We start from the raw sequence: 23,408 nt of genomic DNA, 5'->3' as shown, positions 1-23,408 counted from the left end.
GACTCTGTATTGCCATCTGACTCTGTGGAGCACAGTTCAGTTACCACAAGCTTCAATCACCATGTTAGTTTAGAAATGAGAAAACTAGGACTTCATATGATGTCAATCCAGAATGAGGCAGCAGCCAGGAATGTCTCGAGTCCAGGTGTTCCATACCCTCCACTACCTGCAGCCTCCAATCTCCCAGGGCTCTTCTTGCTGTGAAACCAGCTAAATCCTCACCAGGCAAAAGAGCTTGGTTGTAGAATCAAAAGGGGAGCCTGCTTCCATCAGTCCAGTGTGCCTGTAATTTCCTCAAAATGTGTAAAATGAAAAAGATGAAGCAGACAGCATAATTTGGAACCAAATTTCCCATATCACATCGCATTTTGTGGTAATTCTATGAAATTCAAGTTGGATATTAGAATGTCAGTTTAAAAGGAAACTGGTTATTAGTAAAGGATAACAGGTGCTTTAAAACTACAGTAAGTGTTGACATTTGAGGGAAAGGAAATATAATAACTTAATGCTTTTTTTGGCTTTGCATGGAAATGAATAGCCATTCCTTGTCAATTCTCACCTCTACTTCACTCAAAGACTGCATATGTAACAGCAAAGATCTCAAAGGGAAAAAACATTATGTGTGATGTCAAGGACAAACAAATGATCACATCAATCAATGGGTAATGGTATAGAGAGATGAGAGATGCCAGAAGGCTAAAATGCAACTGCAATTATCTTTTACTTTGTTGGAAAATAATAATTGTTGTAAATCTGTTACCTTGGTCTCTCAGCCTTGTAGTATGAAACAACACTTATTTAGATTGTAAGGCATCAAAATAAGTTTTCTTTTTCCTTACAGAAGAACTGCATAGGGAAGCAGCTCTGGTTTCTATACGCAAAAGCATATCATACCACACAAAGTTTTTTCTTAGAAAACTATTCAAAAATATCTTTGGTGTCTGGTTTTTATATAAGATGTGGGCTATTCCTACACTGCCACAACAAATTAGGGAACTAAAAATAAATTATTTGTTTGATTCACATAGTGGAAGAAAACGTGACATGACAACAAGGCATTGGATTGGGATTACAGAGTCCTAGATTCTAAGTCTAGAAAGCAGAAAAGCTACATTTCACCTCTGGGTCTCTGGTGCTTTGTTGGCATAAAGAGGGGCCTGAATGGAAAGTCTCTGAAATTTCAGCCAGATCTAACATGTAATAATTCTTTGTACTGTATGTACTATCCTATCTACCTTCTCACAAAGAGAAGGACAGCCTTCCCCTTACCAAACCTAAGATGTTTATTTACCATTAAAAAATGTATGCCACTTTGGAAACAATGGAAATCCACTGGCATAGTTTTCTAATTTTCTGCTAAAATGTTCCTGCTGGTAGATTTTTCAGAAAAAAAGAAAAGCCTTTCCTTAAAACTAACATTTATTAAGTACTAACTATATTCTAGGTACTGCTAAGTACAGCCCCACAAAATAAATGTATTATTGTTCTCATATTAAAAATAGGAAACTGAGGCACAGAAAGGTTAAGAAGTTTCTAACAATAACAAGATCACAGACCACCCTTAGAATTCTGTTCAAGTCTGTGATGAACCTGGAGTCTGGAGGCCTCTGGAGCCTCTGGATCAAACATTATCCCCCATTTAGGTGATGGCTGACCAGTACATAGCAGAGGGTAACAACTTTATCATGCGGAATAGGGACACAGTCAATCATTTTATTCCGATATCATAAAAGGATTCTTTTAGGTGGTCCTGTTTATCCATTTGACCAGCCCCTCAGAATCAAGTGATCTTCCTTTTTCCCCCGCAACACCCCAACACCCAGGATTTACCTCTTTCTTTTTCCTCTCCTCTTCCTTCCGTTTCTTCTCTTCTCTTATCTGTGCTAAGCGCTGCTTTTTGCGCTCTAGCTCAGCTTTTAAGTCACTTTTGTCAGACATGTTGGTTTCCTTGGAGAAAGGGAAAAAAAGAAGTGAACATATATAAAAATAACTTTTCTGTATATCATTGCAAAAATCATTTGAAAGAAAATGCAATTTGAAAATGTGACTTTTGGGTGATCAACAAGAGGTTGTATTATTTAGCCTATGTGAAAGAATCAAAGAAACACATTAAGTTAGATCTTGTCCAAGGATATAAAATATTTCCCTTTTAGGTATATATACATAAATATCTGAAGAAATACAAGGTTATTATCTGGCCTAAGCAAGGATAGCAACTTCCAGATAAGCAACACATTTTCTGTACAAGTTTTTTAGCAAATAAACAAAAATAAATAAGAGAATCAAAAAAGAACCATCATCATGACTTACAATTTAGATGATAATGGAGCAATTCATTCCCACACTGAGAAAAGAAAATAGGCTGTCATAAACCCTTAGAGACGTGCCCTGCTCAAATTTCTATGGACTCAATAAACATTCCTCCACTGAGCTAGGACGCATGGAGATTTCATTTTGCCTAACATTATTTGCATCAGGGAAGACAGCTGCTGAAGACCTAACATGTTAATCTTCTTTCTCTGTAAAACTCCTGAAGTGTCACAGTTAATTTCATCTCCAACACAACCCTATTTCTATAAAACTTTCATTTGCATTCTGAATGTAATATTGCTTATTCTGGCACTTTCCCTTTCCAAAGCAAAGGGTGTTTGTGAGTACATGAAACGGGAGATAACACCATGGCAAGTTCTTGGGAAAATTTATCCAAACGAGATTTAATTTTAATGTTAATCATGGTGATGGTGCTGGTAGTGATGGTGCCAGTAACATTTTTAAATAAAATCAGTTCGAAGAAGACTCTTACTAATTACCAATGATTATATATTTGAGGCTTTTGTGCTCCCAACTGAAAACTAACAAAATGGAAACCTTGAGAAATGAAGGGCCGCCCTCGCCCAATTTTCTAAAATAATGGGGAAAAATTGACTAACCATAAATGTCATGAGTATTCGTTCGCATACTATTTGCATGCAACTAGGATAAGTATATAATGCATCTTGAAGTAGATTACAGAGCAATGGAAGGCAAAAAAAAAAAAAAAAAAAAAAAAAAAAAAAAAAAAAACAAAGAATACAGAACAATGAAAAATTCTCAACTTTTTGTCATTGTCCCCAGAAGGTAATCATGAATCTGCAGTCACTCTAGGACACACTTTCAGACAAACAAGTTGGGAAATACACTGTGTTTCTACTCTGATCACAGTGTGACAGCAGAGATTTGTGAAATAATCAGAATTATTGCAATAACCAATCTCAGCCATTCATGATCATACTCTTTCTTCATTTATCAACAAATATTTGCTGTATTTAATCTGTGTTAGGCACTTTATAATGAATAGGGATACAAAGATAAGCAAAACCAGATTCTCTCCTTCAAAGAGCGTATAGCTCAAATTTGTGGACATGCAGTGTGGATAGAGATGTTCTCTGAGATATTGGCTTATTGATTACTCAGTGCCAGGCCCTTGACATTCATTATCACATGTAATCATATCAATCCAAGTAAACCAGTATTATTACTAATTCCTTTTCATAATTAAGACAAAGGAGGTTCAGTAAGAACTGAGACTGCCTAGCCAATAGATGGCAGAACCTAAATTCAAGCTTGCCCGTGCTCTGACCTACTACATGTTTGTGATCCCCAGTGTACAAGTTCAGAGGAATGCAGAGCAAAATGATAATCAAGGTCTGGTGGAGTATGCCAGGGGAAGCATTGAGGAATAGGTAGAATTGGGACTGGGTATTGAATGAGGTCAGAAACTAGCAAACGAAGGGCATATTTGGATGTGTGAAGACCTGTCAAAGAGGGAACTGACAGATTGAGTGCAAGAGATGCAGATAAATTCAAGTCAAGAAACAGAAAGTTGAGGCCAGGTGTGGTGGTTCATAGCTATAATCCCAGTGCTTTGGGAGACTGAGGCAGGAGGATAGCTTGAGGCCAAGAGTTCACGGTTACCGTGAGTTATAATCATGCACTGTACTCTAGCCTGGGTGACAGAGTGAGCCTCTGTTTCAAAAAAGAAAAAAGAAAAAAAAAGTTTAATTGGTAAGAATGGATATGTTGAGGCAACCTGGAAAGCCTGGACAAAACAGAAAATTGAGTTCTATTTGGTGTAATGGGTGATGGGCAAACATAGCAGATTTTTGAAAAGAAAAGTGACAAAATAAAAATGGAATTTGCGTAAGCCTATTCTTGTCCCTGCCTGTATAACAGACTGGAGCAAAAACTAGAAATAAGGCAAGCTACTGGGTAACTAATGCCAGCTTCTCTCTGATTCAACTGTACCTGTACAGGGATGGTAGGCAAATGTGGGACAGAAGTAGAGAATGTGCACTAGGGAGAGCACAGCCAAGAGGGACCAAGGAACTCTTAGTAGCCTTTAAATATGGAAGCAAAAATGGAAGGTCCAGTAACAATTTGACTTTGAGAGGGCAAAGGGGATGGCAGTGAAATTAGGAAGAAAAGACAAAGAGGAAAACTGTGAAAAAACCTTGCAACATGTATTTCATAATTTGGGTATCAGTGGAACTTCTGGGCAGAATGCACAAATACAACACTACAGATGGGGGGACAAGTGGAATGGGGGACTGAAGTTGAGGAATAGAGTTTGGAGTCATCCCCCTACAAAGGGCTGTTTAAACAGAAGATGCAATTCGAAGTCTTAACAGAGCCAAGGCAGTAATTGAGCAAGCAGAGCCGTGACTGAGGGCCAGCCAGAGAGGAAATGCCCGGTCCACAGTAGGTAGCTCCACCAGGTCCGACTGAGAGTCCACATGGAGGGACACAGGCCCACGAAGTTAGATCTTCTGATATTTTTCTTTCTAAGAGAAGTTGCAGAACTTCACAAAAGCGAAGTTTATCACTAAAATACAGGTTGCCAATAATTTTCAACACCAATGGGTAAAATTCCTGGCAGGAATTCCAGAAGTCATCTGAGACGTTATAAATAGCATTGACCAATAAGGGTCCATCTAACTAGTGTGCTGGAAATTTTTTGGTAGTCAGAAAAGAAATGTATGATCAGAAAAATCACTGTTAAAGCAATAGCTGTTTCATTCTAAGCTGAAAGCAGCCAGGAGACTCTTCTTAGAAAATGTGTTTTCCCCTCCTCCACATTTCCCCAACTTTTACTTGACCTTTCCCCAACATTGCTTTACCTTTCTCCAATTCATCAAAACTGTCTGGTGCAACTTCAGCAATATTTATTGTCATTAAGGAGCAAACCATAATATAAGAAAGTCTTATATTTGTTATGATTTTCTTGCAAAGAATTTCAATCACAAAAGGGAAGTAAAATGTATTCTCAGAAAATTTCTGTAAAGTGCAAAGGCTTTCTTGCAAATAATAAATACGTCTTACAATGTTGATCATTTAAGTTGGAATTCCCAGCCAGAGAGTCAATATTTTAAAAATAACAACAAAAACATTGAGGGAATTTTTTAAAAAAGATTATATTAGGTAGTGATGATCCAAATAATTTAAGTCTTTAAATGCAGTAGGTTACAATGCTAGAAGACACAACTGTAAATGGCCTTCCATTTATTGATTTTTTGATCCATTCCAAAATAGATGCTTAGCATCAACCCCTAGGAGAATAAGGAATCTCAAGAGAATGCCTCATAAAGGGTTTGGAAAGTACACATTATAGTGAATGAATGAGCCTTTACACACAGTAAAATGACTTAAATAGTAGCATTAAATGCAGTGTCAGCACTGAACTCCATAGGATTTCCTGGGGGGTTTGCTCCTCTGACCCACTAAATCTCCCTGCACATCAAATAAAGCAAATCGAGGAACAAAGCATGAGGGACATGAGTTATAGAGATTTCTGTGGCTAATGCAGGTCATTGCCAAGGCAATTCTGATGCACTCAGTCTAAGAAAATAAGAGTCAAAGCTACCTACTGCTAATTATTGCTCATTTACTTCATACACATAAAAAGCTGGTCTCTCATTTACAAATGGCAAGGGATCAAGTGGGTAAATCAAACCCACCTCTGGGTATAGGGCTCCTCCCTGTCTGATCATCTGCGTGTTCTACCACACACCAGCCAACTCTGGGCTTGACTCCACCCAGACTTAGGAGGAATCACAGCTCAGTCTTTCCCCAGCCCCATCCACTGCAATCAGTTGCACTTTTGTACCTCCTGCTCAGCATCCTTGGAGCAGAGTCCCACATTCAGAACTCTTTTTCCATCTGTGGCATCTCCTCTTCCTCATTCACTTTCACCCACCTTTGTTGCCAAATCCACACTTCTTATCTCCCTCCACCCCCGCATCACAGCCCTTGTTCTCCTGCAAACCCTCCAGTTTTACTATCACTGAACACAATCCCCATTTCACCCCTCGTCTTTCTTTGTCAAGCCAAGTTATACTCACCCCAAAACAGATGTCTCAAAGTTCAAATCAGCTACTACATTTCCCCTGACTCCATACACCAATCCCTAGAGCCTGCTAGCTTTTTTTCAAATTTCAGCTCTCTACTACTGATTTCCCTTTTGTTCCTTGATTCACCCTTTATCCTCTGCTTAGTGTTGTCATTACAGCTCGTCTCCACTCATCCTCCCAAATGTCTCAGTTCTGATCACTGTGGCTTCAGCACATCTCTGATCTGGTAAGCTGTCATTCTTTTGATCCAAATACATGAGTCAATAAAAGTAAAGAGCTAAAAATTATGCCTGGCAAATCCTAAACACCCAAGAAAAGTTGTTTCTCCTTCTCCTCCTTCTCCCCTTCCTTTTCTATTATTATTACCATTAGTTTACCCTGCCCACTCTTGCCCACATCACCAATTGCACCCTAATTCAATAACCAAGTCGTCACTCCAAGTTCACTGCAATCATTTAAAAAGTGTTACTGTGAGAATTACATGAAAGACATGGGACATTACTGATTTAATAACAATACATTTAAAGTAAGGAAATCCAGTCTGTGTTCCTAGCCATTCTAAAACACTTCAGAGCAAGTAGAAGGAGCTTCTCTATCTAAATGAGTTATAAAATGGAAGGCATGTGGGGAAAGGGATGTGACTCAAAAAACAAAAAACAAAAAACAAAAAACACCTTTTAAAAAAATTAAGTGCAGTCATTTAGCTTAACAGTAAAAAAAAAAAATCTTCTCAGTTTTTTCTTTTGAACATAAGAATTACATATCAAGCTGTCCCCAGCAGACATCCCCTGCACCTTACCCACTTCCCCCAGAGGATGGGTTGGTATATGAAGACATGGTTTCTTCTCTAGTTAGGAAGTTAGTTATAGCGAAGGTCTCTCCTGCTGTTCCATTATACAAATGGCTCATGGTCCTAAGTTTCTTTTCTTTTCTTTTCTTTTTTTTTTTTTTTTTTCTGGGACAGAGTCTTACTCTTTTACCCAGGCTGCAGTGCAGTGGCACGATCTCAGCTCACTGCAACATCCACCTACTAGGTTCAAGCAATTCTCCTGCCTCAGCCTCCCAAATAGCTGGGACTACAGGTGCATGCTACTGGGCCCGGCTGATTTTTGTGTTTTTTTATAGAGACGGGGTTTCACCATGTTGGCCAGGCTGGTCTTGAACTGCCAACCTCAGATGATCCTCCTGCCTGGGTCTTCACTGGGATTACAAGCATGAGCCACCACACGCGACCCCTCAGTTTCAATAGAGGAAAAAATGGAGAGAGGAGGGAGGGAGGCAAACATGAGAGAGAGAAATGTGGATACCGAGGAGGGAGGAAGTAAAACTAAAACCAGTTTCACATCTTCCCTTGCCTTGCCAGGTTCCCCTACATCTCCTTTACATTCCTTATGTCTGCACATATCCATAGAGAAAGGAAAATGTCCAGCTTTTCTCGAACCCAACAATGATATCTATTGCCTTCATTTTTATTTCTGCACATATCATCATGGCACAGTTTGGTCCTATTTAGAACCAAGTGTCTAGCAGAGGAGATGCAAAGGGTTTAGTTCTGTTTACACAGCTGCTGAGTAACAGCACCTCCGAAGGCTTAGCTTTTGAACAATATAGATCTCTATTTCCTTTCAGTTGTCTAAGTTGGCAGCCGTTTGGGATTCCATTCCTAATGCTGGCATATGCAAATGTATTTTTAAGCTTAAAGTTGGAACCCTAGGAGGTTTAAATCATTGCCCAGCTGTTGCCAGACTTATTGAGAAAATACCCAGAAATAAGTTATCTTTTCCTGCCTGAAAACAATTGCTCTTGTCAGCTCTTCACTATCATGTATTGAACTTTTCATCTGCCACTGGATACGTGTAAGAAATTTGATCTTTCACAGCCCCATTTCACCTGCTTAGTGTCTCAAAATGCAGCTGCCTCCTTCCACTTGAATGGGAGGCCAAGGGATGATACAGACGACAACCATGAGCCCATTTTTACAGCTATAGCTCAGTCAAAAAAAAGAGGGTGATAGACATCTCAGGAGGGAGTTGGCTGGTGAAAGGAGGGTTATTTCCTACATTTTTACAGCCATCAGTACACTATGAAAACAAAATTTTAAATAAAACCCATCTTATAGTAGGACGATGCTCAGGACTGTTCTACTAACACCACAGAAGAGCAGTTCTCAAACATTTTTATTTCAGTACCCTGTCATACTCTTAAAAATTATCAAGAACTTCAAAGAGCTTTGGTTTATGTTTTTATGTAGGTTATCTATTAACATTAATCATGTTAAAAATTAAAACTGATAAAACTTTAAGTATGTATTTAATAATTTATTTTAAAGTAACAACATACATGTTATTAATATTTTGTGAAAAAAACTACAATTTCCAAGACAAAAAAAAAGAAGTAAGATGAATGTAATGCTTTTACATGTTCACATATCTTTTTAACATCTGGTTTAATAGAAGTCAAATGCTGTCTTATAGCTACTTCTGCATTCAATCTGTTGTGATCTGTTATTTTAGTCAAAGTATATGAAGAAAATCTGGCCTCAAACAGATATGTAATCTGAAAAAGGAGGAATATTTTAACAGCCTCTTTGGGTAATTGTGGATATTCTTCACTATTACACCAAAAGTCAACAAATAGCAGTTTCTTAAAGGTCAGCAGCAATGTGAATATGAAACCATATCAATCAATGAACTTTTTGTACTCTGTTACATTAAAATCCATTGGTCTATCCTAAACACTGAATCGATCTTTTACTCATGTATGATTTTATAATGTCATGAATAGGTTACTTGGAAAATATAAGTAACTGGAAAATAATAAATCAGGCAGACCTTCCAAATGTTGACACATTATGTTATATCTGAAAATCAAATTTAGTAACTTCATCGCCAAGCTCTTTAGAAGTCTTTAGGTGACATAAAACTGTCAAGCTCAGGGTGGCCCAAAATTCTACTTTTTGTTTGAAAGCTCAAATTTTATCATTAGCAACAAATACTGTCAGTTATGTTCTTGAAGTGACAAACTCACACCATTGATTTTTGAGAAAATGTCTACCAAACAGTGAAGTCTGAATCACCCTAGTTTGTCAGTTGTTCAAGTAAAAAATAGTGTTTCTTTTTTTATTAAGGCAGTTAGTTTAACTCACAATTCAAATTATTGCACAAATGTTTTTCCTCAAGACAACTATTGAGTTGGTAGCAGAAGGCTTTGCTTGTTCCCATTTGTCACACAGTAAAACATACACCCAAGACTAGACATTTAATGTAACTAATTTTTTTTTCTGCTTTATGAAGGACATTCTTAAGTGAAACTGGGTTTTTTTAAAAAACCTGTGCGTGTAGCAGTGAAATTTGGGCCACTACTAGTACAGTTTGGTGCCACTGCCTCAAATCGCATTAGAGTACCAGCAGTTTTACCCATGATTGCTTTTATACCATCACTGCTAATGTCAACACAGTAGAAAAGACAGATAACATTTTAGTGTTATTATGAAAATAGCTTTGACCTTACAGATCCTGAATGTTTCTGGGGAACCCCAGGTTCCCCAACTCCTGGGGAACCACTAGGGGTTGCCCAACTTAGGTTAAGTCAACTGTGACTTAACCTAATTCTGCTAAGATAGAGTTGATTCTAAAGCTTACAGAGACATTTCCTTGACAAAATTTTGCTAAGTGTATATATAAATAATCTAAACAGAGGGAGTTCATGCTCTTTCTTTTTAGGGAAAGAGGTAGTGAAAGACTAGCAAAATCACTAAGCATTAAAAATTCAAGTTAGAGTCAAAAATTCCACAAACTATGATTCAAAAATACCTGGGAGATCTAAGTAAGACCTCTAGATACAGCATAAGGAAAACCAGAGTTAGGGGGAAAGCGAGGCCTTGAGGAAAAGGCCCCATAGAGCATGGTGGCAGGCGTCTGTAATCCCAGCTACTCGGGAAGGCTGAGGCAGGAGAATCACTTGAACCCTAGAGGCAGAGGTTGCAATGAGCCAAGATCGCGCCATTGCACTCCAGCCTGCTCAACAAGAGCGAAACTCGGTCAAGAAAGAAAGAAGGAAAGAAAGAAAGAGAGAGAGAGACCCCATAGAACAATGTGTGAAAGATTTCTCACCTGCCTAAGCCAGGTAACAGGTAAGGAAGACTAATTGAGAAGCCAGTTTTCGTTCCCCATTCTCCTTCTCCCCTCACTGAACACACACACACACACACACACACACACACAAATGGGCGTTAGCCTGGTTGTAAAGTGAACTAAGACAGTTGTTAATGAACTGTAGATTTATGTTTGTGTGATTGTTTTTAATCCTTTGTCCTAATTTTGCTGTAGGCTGCTTTTTTTTTTTTTTGGTCTTATTTATATTTAATTTTACAAAAGAAAACAAAGGGTGATTTTTACAGACTTCAATTATACCTAGTAGGCTTCTTCATATCACTGAGGAGTTTGCAAACCATCATCTTTGTTTACAAAGGCATTCTCAATTCATTTTACTTTTTAAAATTTAACTTTAATTTTAAAGTTCAGGGGTACGTGTGCAGGTTTGTTACATAGTTAAACTTGTGTCATGGGGGCTTGTTTTATGGATTTTATCACCAGGTATTAAGCCTAGTTCCCACTAGTTATTTTTCTTGATGCTCTCCCTACTCCCACCCTCTATCCTTCAACAGGCCCCAGTGTGTATTGTTCCCCTCTGTGCGTCTATGCCTTCTCATCATTTAGCTCCCACTTAAAAGTAAGAACATCTGGTATTTAGTTTTCTGTTCCTGCCTTAGTTTGCTAAGGATAATGGCCTCCAGCTCCATCCATGTTTCTGCAAAGGACATGATCTCATTCCTTTTTATGGCTGCATCATATTCCATGACATACGTGTACCACATTTTCTTTATCCAGTCTACCATTAATGGGCATTTAGGTTGAGTCCCTGTCTTTACGATTGTGAATAGCATTAATAGACTGCTTTAATAATTACAATTATACATGCTCATTTCAAAACAGGAACTTCAAAGATTTTATAATCCAGTACCAGCATTTTACCCATAAATATGGAAGCAGATATAGTCATACACATTTACAACCATGAAATGGAAGAGTTAAAATGGAAATGTCAGACTTCATTATTCTTGGACACTTTCATTAAATAATGCTTTCCTTCCAGTGTTTACTTATTCCAGATTTTATTAATTTTAATCCAAAGAAAGCTCTTAAACAAAAAGCCGTTATGATGGATGTTTATCAGTCTACTTCTGGTCCAATCTTGCTATCCCTCTGTATCACCACCTGGTGGCATCACATGTAAATTGCATGAGCGAGCTGACACCAGAAGGAAAAGCTTTGCCTCTGAAATTCCCATACACCTCAGCAAAGCCAATACTGGGTAGTCCCAAGCACTGCAAGAGTTTCAATTTACATAGGAAGGACCTATTTGTGTCTGTAGAGAACTACTATTTTGGAGGAAAACCTGTATCAATCCATACACACAGCTGAAACATTATGTTGATTTTTCTAGGTTCCTCTCAATCTTACTCATATTGGGTAAATTCTTGACTAGGAAATTCAGAAATTTTTCTAAAATTAAGCCTTTAGTATCACTCTTGCTGAATTTGTGAGATGTATTTAAGACTGTTGTGTCTACGTATTGTCTCTAGTCCTATTTTCGCTGTTTTATGATTCTGAGCTACCCAAATTGTACTACTTTAACTGCAACTTGAGCACTGGCAATTGCAGCACATTAAACAGGAGAGGCTCTTGAGCCCTCAGCACAGAGGCCCATTATGCTAGAGAGAAAAATCAATCCATGGGGTATCTGCCCTCTTATCTAGTTAACAGAGTAGAGATGAGAGCTCTTAAATCTTAAAGGACTCAAAAGCCACTGTCATCTTTGCCAAAAAGTTTGGAAAATTTTTGTTTAATTTCTGACTCCTATGGTGCATTCCACCAATTTAGAGATTCAGTATGCTTCTCTTTGGAAAGGGAACTGTTCCCCAATTAAGAGAATCAACCATTTTCTTAGAGTATCTTCCTTCAAGAAACACTCAGATGATATCAAGAGTCCTTAGGAAATGAGAATCTCAAGTAGAATCCTTGAAAGAGTATAAAACTAAAGATGGAATGGTTTGGACAACTAGAGAGCAGTAGTTTGGAATTGGGTCACTGGGAATTAGGGCAGAAGAGGAACCGGAAAACAGAATCAGAAGAAAGGAGACGGGAGCCCTCTGGGCACTGTCACAAGGACAACTACATGAAGAAAGAAGTGAGGCCTTGCAACAGGATCCCCAGGAAACACAACCTTAGGTCAGAACAGATAGGAAAGATAAATCATATACTTAGGCCAAGTATCAGGCAAAGAAGCCGAACAAAGAAAGCTACCATGACTGCACTTTATATAATAGGAAATTATGCGTCTGTGCACCTAGACGTTCTAAAACATTCATTGAATAGAAAGGAGCTGCTCCATCTCAAGGAGCATTCCCAAGGAGCACATGGAAAGGGGTGGATCCTCCATAGAGCATCACACAGCTTCCTTTGGAACTCACACGGTGGCTCTTCAGCATCACATTGGGCACAGAGTAGGCACTGAGTAAACATTGGCTGTTATATAAATGGGTTAAAGATGGCCCCTGGACATTGGTCCCTATGTTGTTTATTTCTTCACAGCATGCTGGGACCATTAGCTCATAACCCACTGGCATAAAACACAAATTCTCACACATCCAATCGCTTAAAATAGAGTTCAAATAGGTATATTTTTAGCCATTTAGACTCTGTGTGCAACCAACATCTGCTAGCCATAGATAATACAAATCCTGTGGCTATAGAAATAATTCTAAACTGCTGTTGCTCTTTGGAACTCTCTGACCCAGAGACTCCCCAACTTGCAGCTGAGCAACATCACCTAGACCCATAGGCCCCATCTTCCATTCCCTTCTCCCCTGGGAGGTCCCTTGTCCTCTTTCACTTTGGGTGGCGGCCTCATGGTGCTGTCTTTGGAAGGTCTGCTGCGAGAGACTTCCTCTCATCCGGTCCTGTCCAAGTACCACCCAATAAAGCTGTTTTGCAGTGCTGCCATCTTGTCTTTTCCTTGGTCAGCCCCAAATCCTCAACCTCACCACACCCCACAACCAATTTTCAAGTACTCCCAATTTGACCACCTAATATTTACCAGCCTGCCCTCTTCGACCCATGTCCTTTCACATTGCACAAGGCCAGTCTTCATCATTGCTTCTGACAATTGCAGTACTCTCCTAACTCATCTTCCTCTGCTAACCTTGCTCCCTGATGATACATTCTCCACGCAGCATCAGGGTGAGCTTTCTATCACCCAAATTTGATGATGGGTACACTACCATCAGATTTGGGTGACAGAACACTGTTTAAAACACTGTTACAAAATATGTCCCAACTCCTTATCATGGGCACATAAGATGCTCTTATTTCCCACCTCTCCATCCATATATCCTTCCACTCCCTAGTTCACAATTTACTGGTGCATAGCAAGAGGTTTTTTTGCCTTTGTACCTTTGCAAATTCCAGAAATGTTTTTCTCACCATGTTTAATCTGATGTCCCCTATTCATCTTTCTGTCTCAACTCAATCACATTCCCTCCAGAAAGCCTTCCTAGGGCATCCAGTGTAGAGGAGGAAAAATACCTTTTCCTTCTACTTATCTTAGGTTCACTGGCTGAGACTCCTGTAATGAAAGACAGATTAGAAGGAGAAAATCATACAAATGTATTTAATGTAAGTTTCACATGGCATGGGAAGCTTCATAAGGAAATGAAGACCCAAAGAAACAGTTAAACTTGAATGCTTTTATAGTAGGCTTCATGAAGAATGAAGAGTTGTGAGGAAAAAATTGACTGGCCAAAAAGTATTATCTAACAGTAGTAACTGGGGGAAGCATAGCCTGGTGTCTTTGTTCAGACTCCTCTCTGTATCCTGTGTTTTCAGAGATAAGGATGCACCCTTCCTCTCACATGAGCATCCTTTGACTTGCTTCAGAGAAGGGGAGGGGATGGTCAGAGAGACCTTCCTGCACATGCCATTTCTCAAATTCCTTCAGCTTAAAATATTCAATATGCCAAGGTGCCATATTTGGGGGTACCATGTCTAAACCCCAGCACAAGCCTGAGTCATGCACCCCTCACTGGTGCTGTTGGAGTACCCTGCATGTAGTTCTGCTGGAACATGTACCATAGCGCATGACTATACTCTGATTTTTCTCCTCCTGTTAGACTTAAAGCTCTTAAGACAGGGGCCATGTCTAATTTACTTCTGTACCTGTAGTGCCTAGCATTGAGTGCTCAATAAATGTCTCTTGAATTGCTAAACAACTATTAGAGACATTATGTCCATATTGTCCATATTTTCACTAACATTTTGAGAACTTTCCAATCATCAATAAGTTAACTCAGCATACTATGCTTTTAAATGACCAAATCAGCAAAGTTATTCCTTATTATGCAACAAATCTTTATTCCCATAGGGGATGGCGGGGGAGAGTCACTGTCTCACTCATTAGTACAAATGTGCAACAAACACATACTCCTAACATTGCCTCATCCATTCAAATATCTTTTACTAAATCACTACCATTATATATCCATTGATATAATTTTTCCTGCCTGATTTACATTTTTAATCTCTGTTTTCTGACTCTAAAAGGATTATGTAGCAAAATCCATTAATTTATAATTGACAGTCTCTATTGTTGATCTCAACCAATAAATTCAGCAGTCTTGAATTTATTGCCCCAAATTCCTTGAGGATAAATTATCATGTTGTTGGTTGGACTTTCTCTTTAACAGTGATGTAAAAATAATCTATGATTTAGAACAGAGCCATCTATTGCACTTGGAGCTGTTTTCTCTGAGTTGCTAAGATGATAAATGAACATGTCTAAAAATAAACTACTCTCAGGTAACCTGGCAGACTGATCTTTAAAATAACTGATAACAATCAAATCTTTAGACATGACTAGCTTTAGCTTTGACTCTGAATTCTTGGGCCTGCTGTATTATAAAGGAGCCAGATTCTCTGTGCAACAAAGTTAAATCAAGACGGCATAGGCCAGTAGGCCTGCCGGAAGTGGGCACTCTCTCTCGATAGAGGATGCAGGCAAATTCAAGCCACGCAGCTGTTTTTGCAATCCCTAGTGAGCACAAATTTGAACTACCATGTTAAAGGAAGTTTCAATCAAGATACATTAATCACAATGAAGAAAGGAATAATTTTAATGTCAATAATTAATTTAAATATTATTTAATTCAGATAATAAAGTAAAATTAGATTTTCCCAAAATAAATCAGCAATACACACGCTCACAAAAAATCAATTTATTCCAATCTTCTAAAACTATAAGTTAAGAATATCTCCACATCTTAAGACCACTTAATTCTCTCTCAAATTCACTACAAAATATGTATGAATTTGTAATTAAGGCTACCTAATTTTAAGGACCACCAATCCCTGTTGGGGTCATGATGAGTGGAAAAGCACATGCAGAGAAGAGGCTTCTAAGGTAATACTCTATCCTCACAACCAAAGCAAACAACTTTGGCATGTGAAGATCCAGGATTCAAGTCTCCACAGCACACCATGCTCTTAGCCACTTAGCCACTGCATAAGCCTGTAGTTACGTTTTTGGCATCTTCTCTTGCCCCACTCTGTTGGCCATATCATCTCTATTGATTTATTCTACTTATCTTATATTCTTTCTTCGCCATAGTCACCCACTTTATGTCAGCAGTTTTCCTTCTAATGTTTGTTCAACAGACGATAAAGAATATGACAGCTGAGGAAAACACAGTTACTAAAGATTCCATAAGTCAGTGTAGTCTGTGGTTACCACCTTGCTCACAAGAAAGCAGTGAAAGAAGGTTTCCAAAGAGTAGGTGACTCAACAAACCAGAATGGAGGAAGACCAGATCTGAGGAAGGCACAGGTGAGTGGTGCATCCCAGGCAGAGGGGGAAGCATGGACAAAGGTGGAAGGTAAGAAGAATGACCAGTTTGTGGGACAAGTAACGGGATATGGATGGAACACTGAGTACAAAACGGGGTGGAGGAAGATGAGAATGGGAAGGCAGTCAGAGACCAGATTCCAAAGACTGAGTGACCAACCATCTTAGTTTGCACAGAAATACAGAGGTACACAGGACACAGGATGTACAGTGCTAGAACAAGGAAAGTCCCAGGCAAACCTGGCCAAGTTGGTCACCCTATAGCCAAAGGTTGGCTACGCCATGCTTTAAAGGGGTCTGAACTTCTCTGTACACAGGAGGGAAACATAGAAGGATGTGAGCAAGCACAAGACCAGATAATTAATTCCTAGTGTGTAATTCACTCTACACCAGCCTTTTAAAACATGGGTTGCAACCCACCGGTGAGTTACAAAATCAAGTCAGTGGTCAAAGGCAGCCATTCCTGTGATGTAACAGATTATAATTATTAGAACGTACTGTACATGGTAAGAAACTTGTTTTGGACACATATACATACATTTACTGCTACATATACATATTGTTTATAATTGTTAGTTGCAGTTAAACTTTTGAAATATATTGAGCTACATCAATTCTTAAACTGAAAATTTTTTAATTCTAAATTAATCTCTACCTTTATCCTTTCTCAGCCAACATTTTGCATGTTATGACACCCACAGATCATGATGACATTTGCAAGGTATGTTAGGGTAAACAGAGAAAGGTGTTCACTACCACAGGACACTTACCAGGCTCTGACTACCCTGAGGGCTGCCAAGAAATTAATATTGGGTATACATGGAACCTGTGATCCATTCACAGAGCACTGGCAGGAAAGCTCTATCACAGAATGACCAAAGCAAACTCCACTCTATTTGTTTAAATCTACCAGATGATTAAAGAGAAAAAACATAAAATAAGTCCCTCAATACCCCAAAGTACAAACACATCAAAGTGGGTGTTCTTGAAAGATTAATCAACTTTCCCAGCTACCTTAATATGCAGATAAGAGTGTAGAAAATCAATACTGCCTGAAATGCAGGACCATCACATATTCCCTGCAGACCATGTCAACACAAATGCTGAACGCCACTCTAGGATTTGGATATTTGCTATTTGCCCCATCAGCACAACCTTTATATACCTTTTAGAAAGCAAATACCCTTCTGAAAAGCTTGGCTGCAAATTCCCTACCCTGGCCCAGCACACAGCATTTTGTACACGAATGGATAACTCAGTGGTATGAAGCAGCATTCAGAGCAGATTTCTGAACCAGCTCTAAAAGGCTTAAACCCTTCTGATACTCATGTGTATTTTTTTTTAAATTCAAGACTTTTAAAAAAATGTAGCTAGAGCCGGTTTCAACCATCTGTCACTATGAGTGAAAATAGCATGCAGGCATGTATACATTAGCTTTTAAAGAAAACCAATTCTGGAAGAAAGAATTAAAATGGAGGAAGAATTATATCTAAATTTTCAAGACCATGCATGCTAAGGAGTCACAAAATATCCAAAATATGTAGTAATTTACATGAATACATCTATCTCCTTTTCTCCTGCTAGGATGCCCCATATTTCAGAACATTCTTTATTGAATGGTACTGCAATTATACCTTTCCCACCCAATCACATCCTTGGGAAGTAGCAGAGTGGAGACATAAAAGTGATTTCTCTACCACCACATAATTAGTGGTAATCAACTGCAAAACCTATTACAATAGAAGGAGAACAGAGTCTTAAACCATACAAAAAGGGCACGAAGTTTTCAGGTTTTCCCCAATGTGTGCAGGGAAAAGGCGCACATTGTGCGCCTGACCAAATGTCATTGTCCTGACCAACTCACGTCACCCTTCCTGTGTGTCTGGTAGGTGAGTCACCTCAATGGTGCCAGCACGCCACCGTGAAGCACTAGCTGTGACAACTGTTCCCTGGACCCTGGCTTCATGTGCATCCAGCTTTTGATCTTCTCCACTTCAATCAAAGCAACTGCTTCCAGCTACTCAGGCCAAAAGTCTTGGAGCCATCCCTGATTTCCCTTTCCATCAAACTCCACATCCAATCTATCAGCAAATTATCTCTTCCTTCCAAACATTTCCAGGATCTGTCCACTTTTCACCACCTCCCCTGCTACCACCCTGTCTAAACCACCATCATCTGTCATCCATATTTCTGCAAGAGCCCCCTAATGGGTCTCCTCATTTCTATCTTTGCCCTCCCTTGCAGCCCATTCCACACAGCTGCTACAGTAATTCATTAAAACACAAGTCAAGTCGTGTCACTTCTCTGCAAAAAGGTCCCCAATGGCTCCCATTTCAGAGTAAAAGCCAAATTCCTTATAATGGCCTCCATAGCCCTACACAACACAATCCTATTCCTTTCCTGATCTCATCCCTAGACACGCCAGCCTACTAACTGTTCCTCAGACACATCAGGTACACACCCCCGTCAGGGTCTTGGCATCTCCTTTTCCCTCTGTCTGTTATGCATTTTCCCCTACATATCTGAATGGCTTGCTTCTTCAAGACTTAGTCCAAATTTCATCTCACTGAGGTCTTATTGACAATTCTATTTAAAATAGCAAACTATTCCCCTCCCACTGTCCCTGCATTACCATCTTTTCTGCTGCCTTAAGTTTTTCTTCATTACATATGTTAGACTTAACGTTTAAGTATTTTTTGTTGTTTGTCTCTCCTTTTAGAAGTTAAGCTCCAATGAAGGCATAGATTTTGTCCATATTGTTCACTGATTATTGCCAATACTAAGGATAGTGACTGACCAGAGTAGATAATCAATATTTGATGAATGAACAAATTTGGCTTCAAAAAACGTGTCTGAGTGAACTCCTTTCCCTGTTCCTAGCCTTATGTTCTATAAAAAGTGTCAATGCTCCATTGGCTTTAGGATTCCCCTAGATCTATTTCCCCACCCTCCCTCTCAACCCTTTTGCTTTCTTTTGGTGCCCTCAATTGCTATATTATTGCCACACCTAGATTCTGCCTCCCTTCCCAGCTCTTTTGAATGTAGTAACATAATTGGACCACCTGCTTGGTTTTTCAATGCCCAGGTTACCTCTAGACTCAGCCTTTAAGATTATCCTTAATAACCTCACACTAGTCCTGTCCTAGCCATGCCTATCCCAAACCAAGGGCCCAGAAACTCAAGTTCTCAGAAGAGTTCGGAACACTGACCTATAAACAAGGGCATTTGATTCAGTGGGAAGTTAGGTTTCTCCTGGCAAAGTTAGTAAGTTGGCATTTTATGTTGGGGACCTAACATATAACATGTATTTACATTGGGTTGTATGTTTGCCCATCAGTAAGTTGCTAGAGAATGTGGGCTATCTAAAAACAATCTAACATCTAGACTCTCAAAACTAAGATTCAGACCTTAATTCTGCCTATCTATATAGCTAACTGCTGGTCCTCATCAGCTGCAATATGATAGCTGACTACAGGTAAGAATGTTGATGCTCAAGAGTGTCACCGGGTTATTTTCAGCACATGAGCATGTACCCACACACATGTCCATATATAGTCACATAACCCCAAATTCCTTTAGCAGATCAGAGCACATTTCTCCCCACTGCTCCAGTCCCTGCTGCGCAGTGACTCTTTGCAGGAATGGAGTGGTGGGGCCAAGGGGAAGGACGCTGGGATGATTTACCTTGATGGAAGGAAATGGGAAGACTACCTTGGGCTTCTGAGCAAGGTCCTCCATATGTTTCTAAAGCAGGGAGAAGCACACTAGTCAACCAAAATTTTTAATTTGCCAAGAGTCAGGAAGCCTAAGTAGTTGGCTCCACGATGCTAAATTTATCTTTATGTTAATTCAGTATAATGAGTTTTTTTACTGAGCCCCTACAAAGCACACAGTGCTGTTCTGGGTACCATGGGACTTACACAAATGATCAGTATAGAGTCTGTCTCAAAAAGCATGTAATATGGGAGGGTCTGAAAACACTAACAACATTGCAGGGGAAATGGGATACATGTGTGATAAAGGTATAACGTACTAAGGAGTGCTTGCAAGAACTGGAGCACAAAGAGGGCTTCCTAAAGGAGGAGCACTGAGAGCCAGACATTGACATGTGAGTAGGATGGGAACTGGGGATCATTTACTATGGAAGTGGCCGATGTTTGGGGAATAGCACAGTTCAATGGGACGGTAGCATATGGTCGAATGGGTTTGAGGTGGCAGGGGCGCAATGGGGAACAAGTTGGAAAGGGGAATGTTTGGTGCCACACTCTCAGGACATAACTGACCCAGGGCTATTTTTTTCTGCCCTTTGGTCCTGCCCTGCTTCAGAAGAAAGTGATTTATTTTTAGAACACATAAAAGTCTTGAAAAAATATCAAGAATTTCCATGTTAAACCAATTCAGTCTATTTAAATCTGCTAATCAAGGCAAACTACTGGAATTAACACTTTTCTTTCATATTACACTTTTGCTGTATAGAATGAAAGAGTGAGAAATTAAGTGTCCAAAATAGATATCTTAGCATTTGCGATACATATATTTATATATATATTAAGCTCCAATGAAGGCATAGATTTTGTTAATTATATACAATGTATATGTATATGGTATTGGGGTTTCTGGCATATAACTTTGAAATGACATATTTGTCTACTCTCTGTTTTGGGGAAGGAGGATCAGATTATAAAAAACCATCAGAGTACATTAGGAGATTACTGAGTGAATGAATGAATAAAGGATTTGGTGAAAGAATGAGCCATCAAACACATGGTGGCTTGGTCAATTTGGAATTAAGTTAGCAACATTTCTTGGTTTTTGTTTGCTTGTTTGTTTGTTTGAGATACAGTCTCACTGTGTTGCCCAGGCTGGAGTGCAGTGGTGCGATCTTGGCTCACTGCAACCTCTGCCTCCCAGATTCAAGTGATCCTCCCACCTCAGCCTCCCGAGTAGCTGGGACCACAGATGCGCATCACCACGCCTGGCTAATTTTGTGTATTTTTTGATAGAGACGGGGTTTTACCATGTTGTCCAGGCTAGTCTCGAACTCCTGAGCTCAAGTAATCTACCCGCCTTAGCCTGGGATTACAGGCATGAGCCACTGCTCCAGACCTATTTGTTTTTAATGGTTGTCACTGGCTGTTAAACTCCCTGAAGTTACTATAACCCTCCCATTGTCTGGCAGGAAGAATTTATAAATGTTTGTTGAAGGCACAGATGAATGAGTGTTATAATTTAAACAGTCCCATGGAAAGGAAATAGGCAAAAGTTGTTACATTTTCCCAATTTGGCACCTGCCCCCTTGTTTATGCTGGCCCCAGGTGAATGGCAGAACCTGGCCAAAAGAAAGAATAATACAAAGTTCTGTCTCATTACAAAGGATCAGAGATTCTTAAATTTTGAGGAAAATTATGTAGAAATTACCAGAGCTTCTCTGACCTCTCACTGATAAGTCTGTTCACAGACAATGTTCACAGGAGGTGACATGCTTGAACTTCCCTAGGCATTGGGAAGTTCACTACCTCACAGACAGCCCAGCCCATTTTTTGAACAGCTTGAACCAATTAAGGGTTCTCTATTACATGGATATTAACTCTGTTTTTTACAAGAAGTTTGGGCTACAGCAGATAAGTATCCTCAAAGCTATTTGCCAAAGACAGTCTTCATGCCCACCCCTTCGCCCACTTACAGCCCACAAGCTCTGCAGCGTCACCTCAAGTTGCCCCCACTTTGCATTCAAGGAGTGGGTGGGGAAGGCAAAGAAAAAACAGAGGAGAGAGAAGGTGAGCATCTACCAAGATGAGCCTCACAGGCTCCCCTCCATCGTACCCAGACTCTAGCTCATCAATCCTTTGCTATGGCACTGGTCCCAACCACATGGACCTTTTAACGTTCTGGAATCAAACAAGTAGAATGCCTCCATGATTCAGTCACAATTTATTTATACCACATTAAATTTTAATTTAATTTAACATGACTTTGAAGTGCTGGGGTGGGAATAGGGGAGCTAGGAAATGTACCTCCAATAGACCTGAATTACCAGATCTATCAGAATAGAAGCCAGATTGACACTCTAGAGCTCTCTAGACTATACGGTTGCCTCTCAGACTAGGGAAAATATTGACCGAACATCTGACCCTGAAACACTCCCACGACCCGAATTCAGGAAGGCAAGCCTTCCAGAATCCCAGGAATTACTAAGCCCACATCCATTTGGGACCCAGACACCCAAGAGGTGGTACATTTCAGGAAGTCAATGTTTGTACTAAGCATATCGAAATGATCCAAGGGGAAAAAATTAAATCCTGTAAGAAATGGAAAATTAAATGGGATTTATTCTTTCAAACCACAGCACAACACTAGGAAGTGGATGCTATTATTATGAATCCTATTTTACAGAGGAAGAAAATTAGGTACACGGAAGCAAAGTAACTTGTCAAGATTGCATAGCTCGTAAATGGTGAAACTCAGCTTTGAATCTTATTTCCAGAGGTCATGTTCTTATACTACCTCTTAATCATAATCACTGTTTTAATTTTTTCTGTGATCAAATCAGGTCCAAAAACAAAAGAGGAGGATGAATGTAAAACATTAATTGAAATGTTTTTGTCTGGGTAACACTGATGTCTGGTCAGTCTGCAAATTGAAAGAAGTGATTACTCACTTAATTATTAATCACTCCCCTTATTGAATCCCCATTGTACTTTGTTATATCTCTGAGGCATTTATCCCATTTTAACATACGTGATAATCATTTGATATGTGATAACATATAACCACATTGTAGGTAATTAATTATTCTATTTTTCCCCCATTAGACATTGGCCCCTACGATCTGTACTTTCTTCATTTTCATGTGCCCACCAAGCACTCAGTCTTACTCAGGGCTGGCATTCCATAAGTTCTAAATGAATATTCTTGACTATAATTGAAGGAAGCTAATTTTCACCCCATATATATTTCCTTTATTCATTATCAGTAAGATTAATATTTGTAAGCTCAGTTTTCTGGGAACCTGTTATTCCTTATGATGCTAAAATCATGCAAATGCATTTTATATTTTAATGGGCA

General features: G+C 39.3%; 1 protein-coding gene across 3 annotated transcripts in view; it reads right to left on the bottom strand.

The window, feature by feature from the left end:
* DYNC1I1 (dynein cytoplasmic 1 intermediate chain 1) overlaps nt 1-23,408 on the bottom strand; it is a 342,413-nt gene that overhangs the window by 306,774 nt on the left and 12,231 nt on the right. For all 3 annotated transcript variants that reach the window (XM_030933183.1, XM_010356265.1, XM_010356267.2), the window contains exon 2: nt 1,831-1,947. In XM_030933183.1, coding sequence (XP_030789043.1) covers nt 1,831-1,938 — 108 coding nt within the window. In that variant the 5' untranslated portion in view covers nt 1,939-1,947. The remainder of the gene's footprint in view (nt 1-1,830; nt 1,948-23,408) is intronic.

Source organism: Rhinopithecus roxellana, chromosome 6, assembly GCF_007565055.1.
Source record: "Rhinopithecus roxellana isolate Shanxi Qingling chromosome 6, ASM756505v1, whole genome shotgun sequence".
Taxonomy (NCBI): Eukaryota; Metazoa; Chordata; class Mammalia; order Primates; family Cercopithecidae; genus Rhinopithecus; species Rhinopithecus roxellana.
This window is presented reverse-complemented; position numbering and strand designations above follow the sequence as displayed.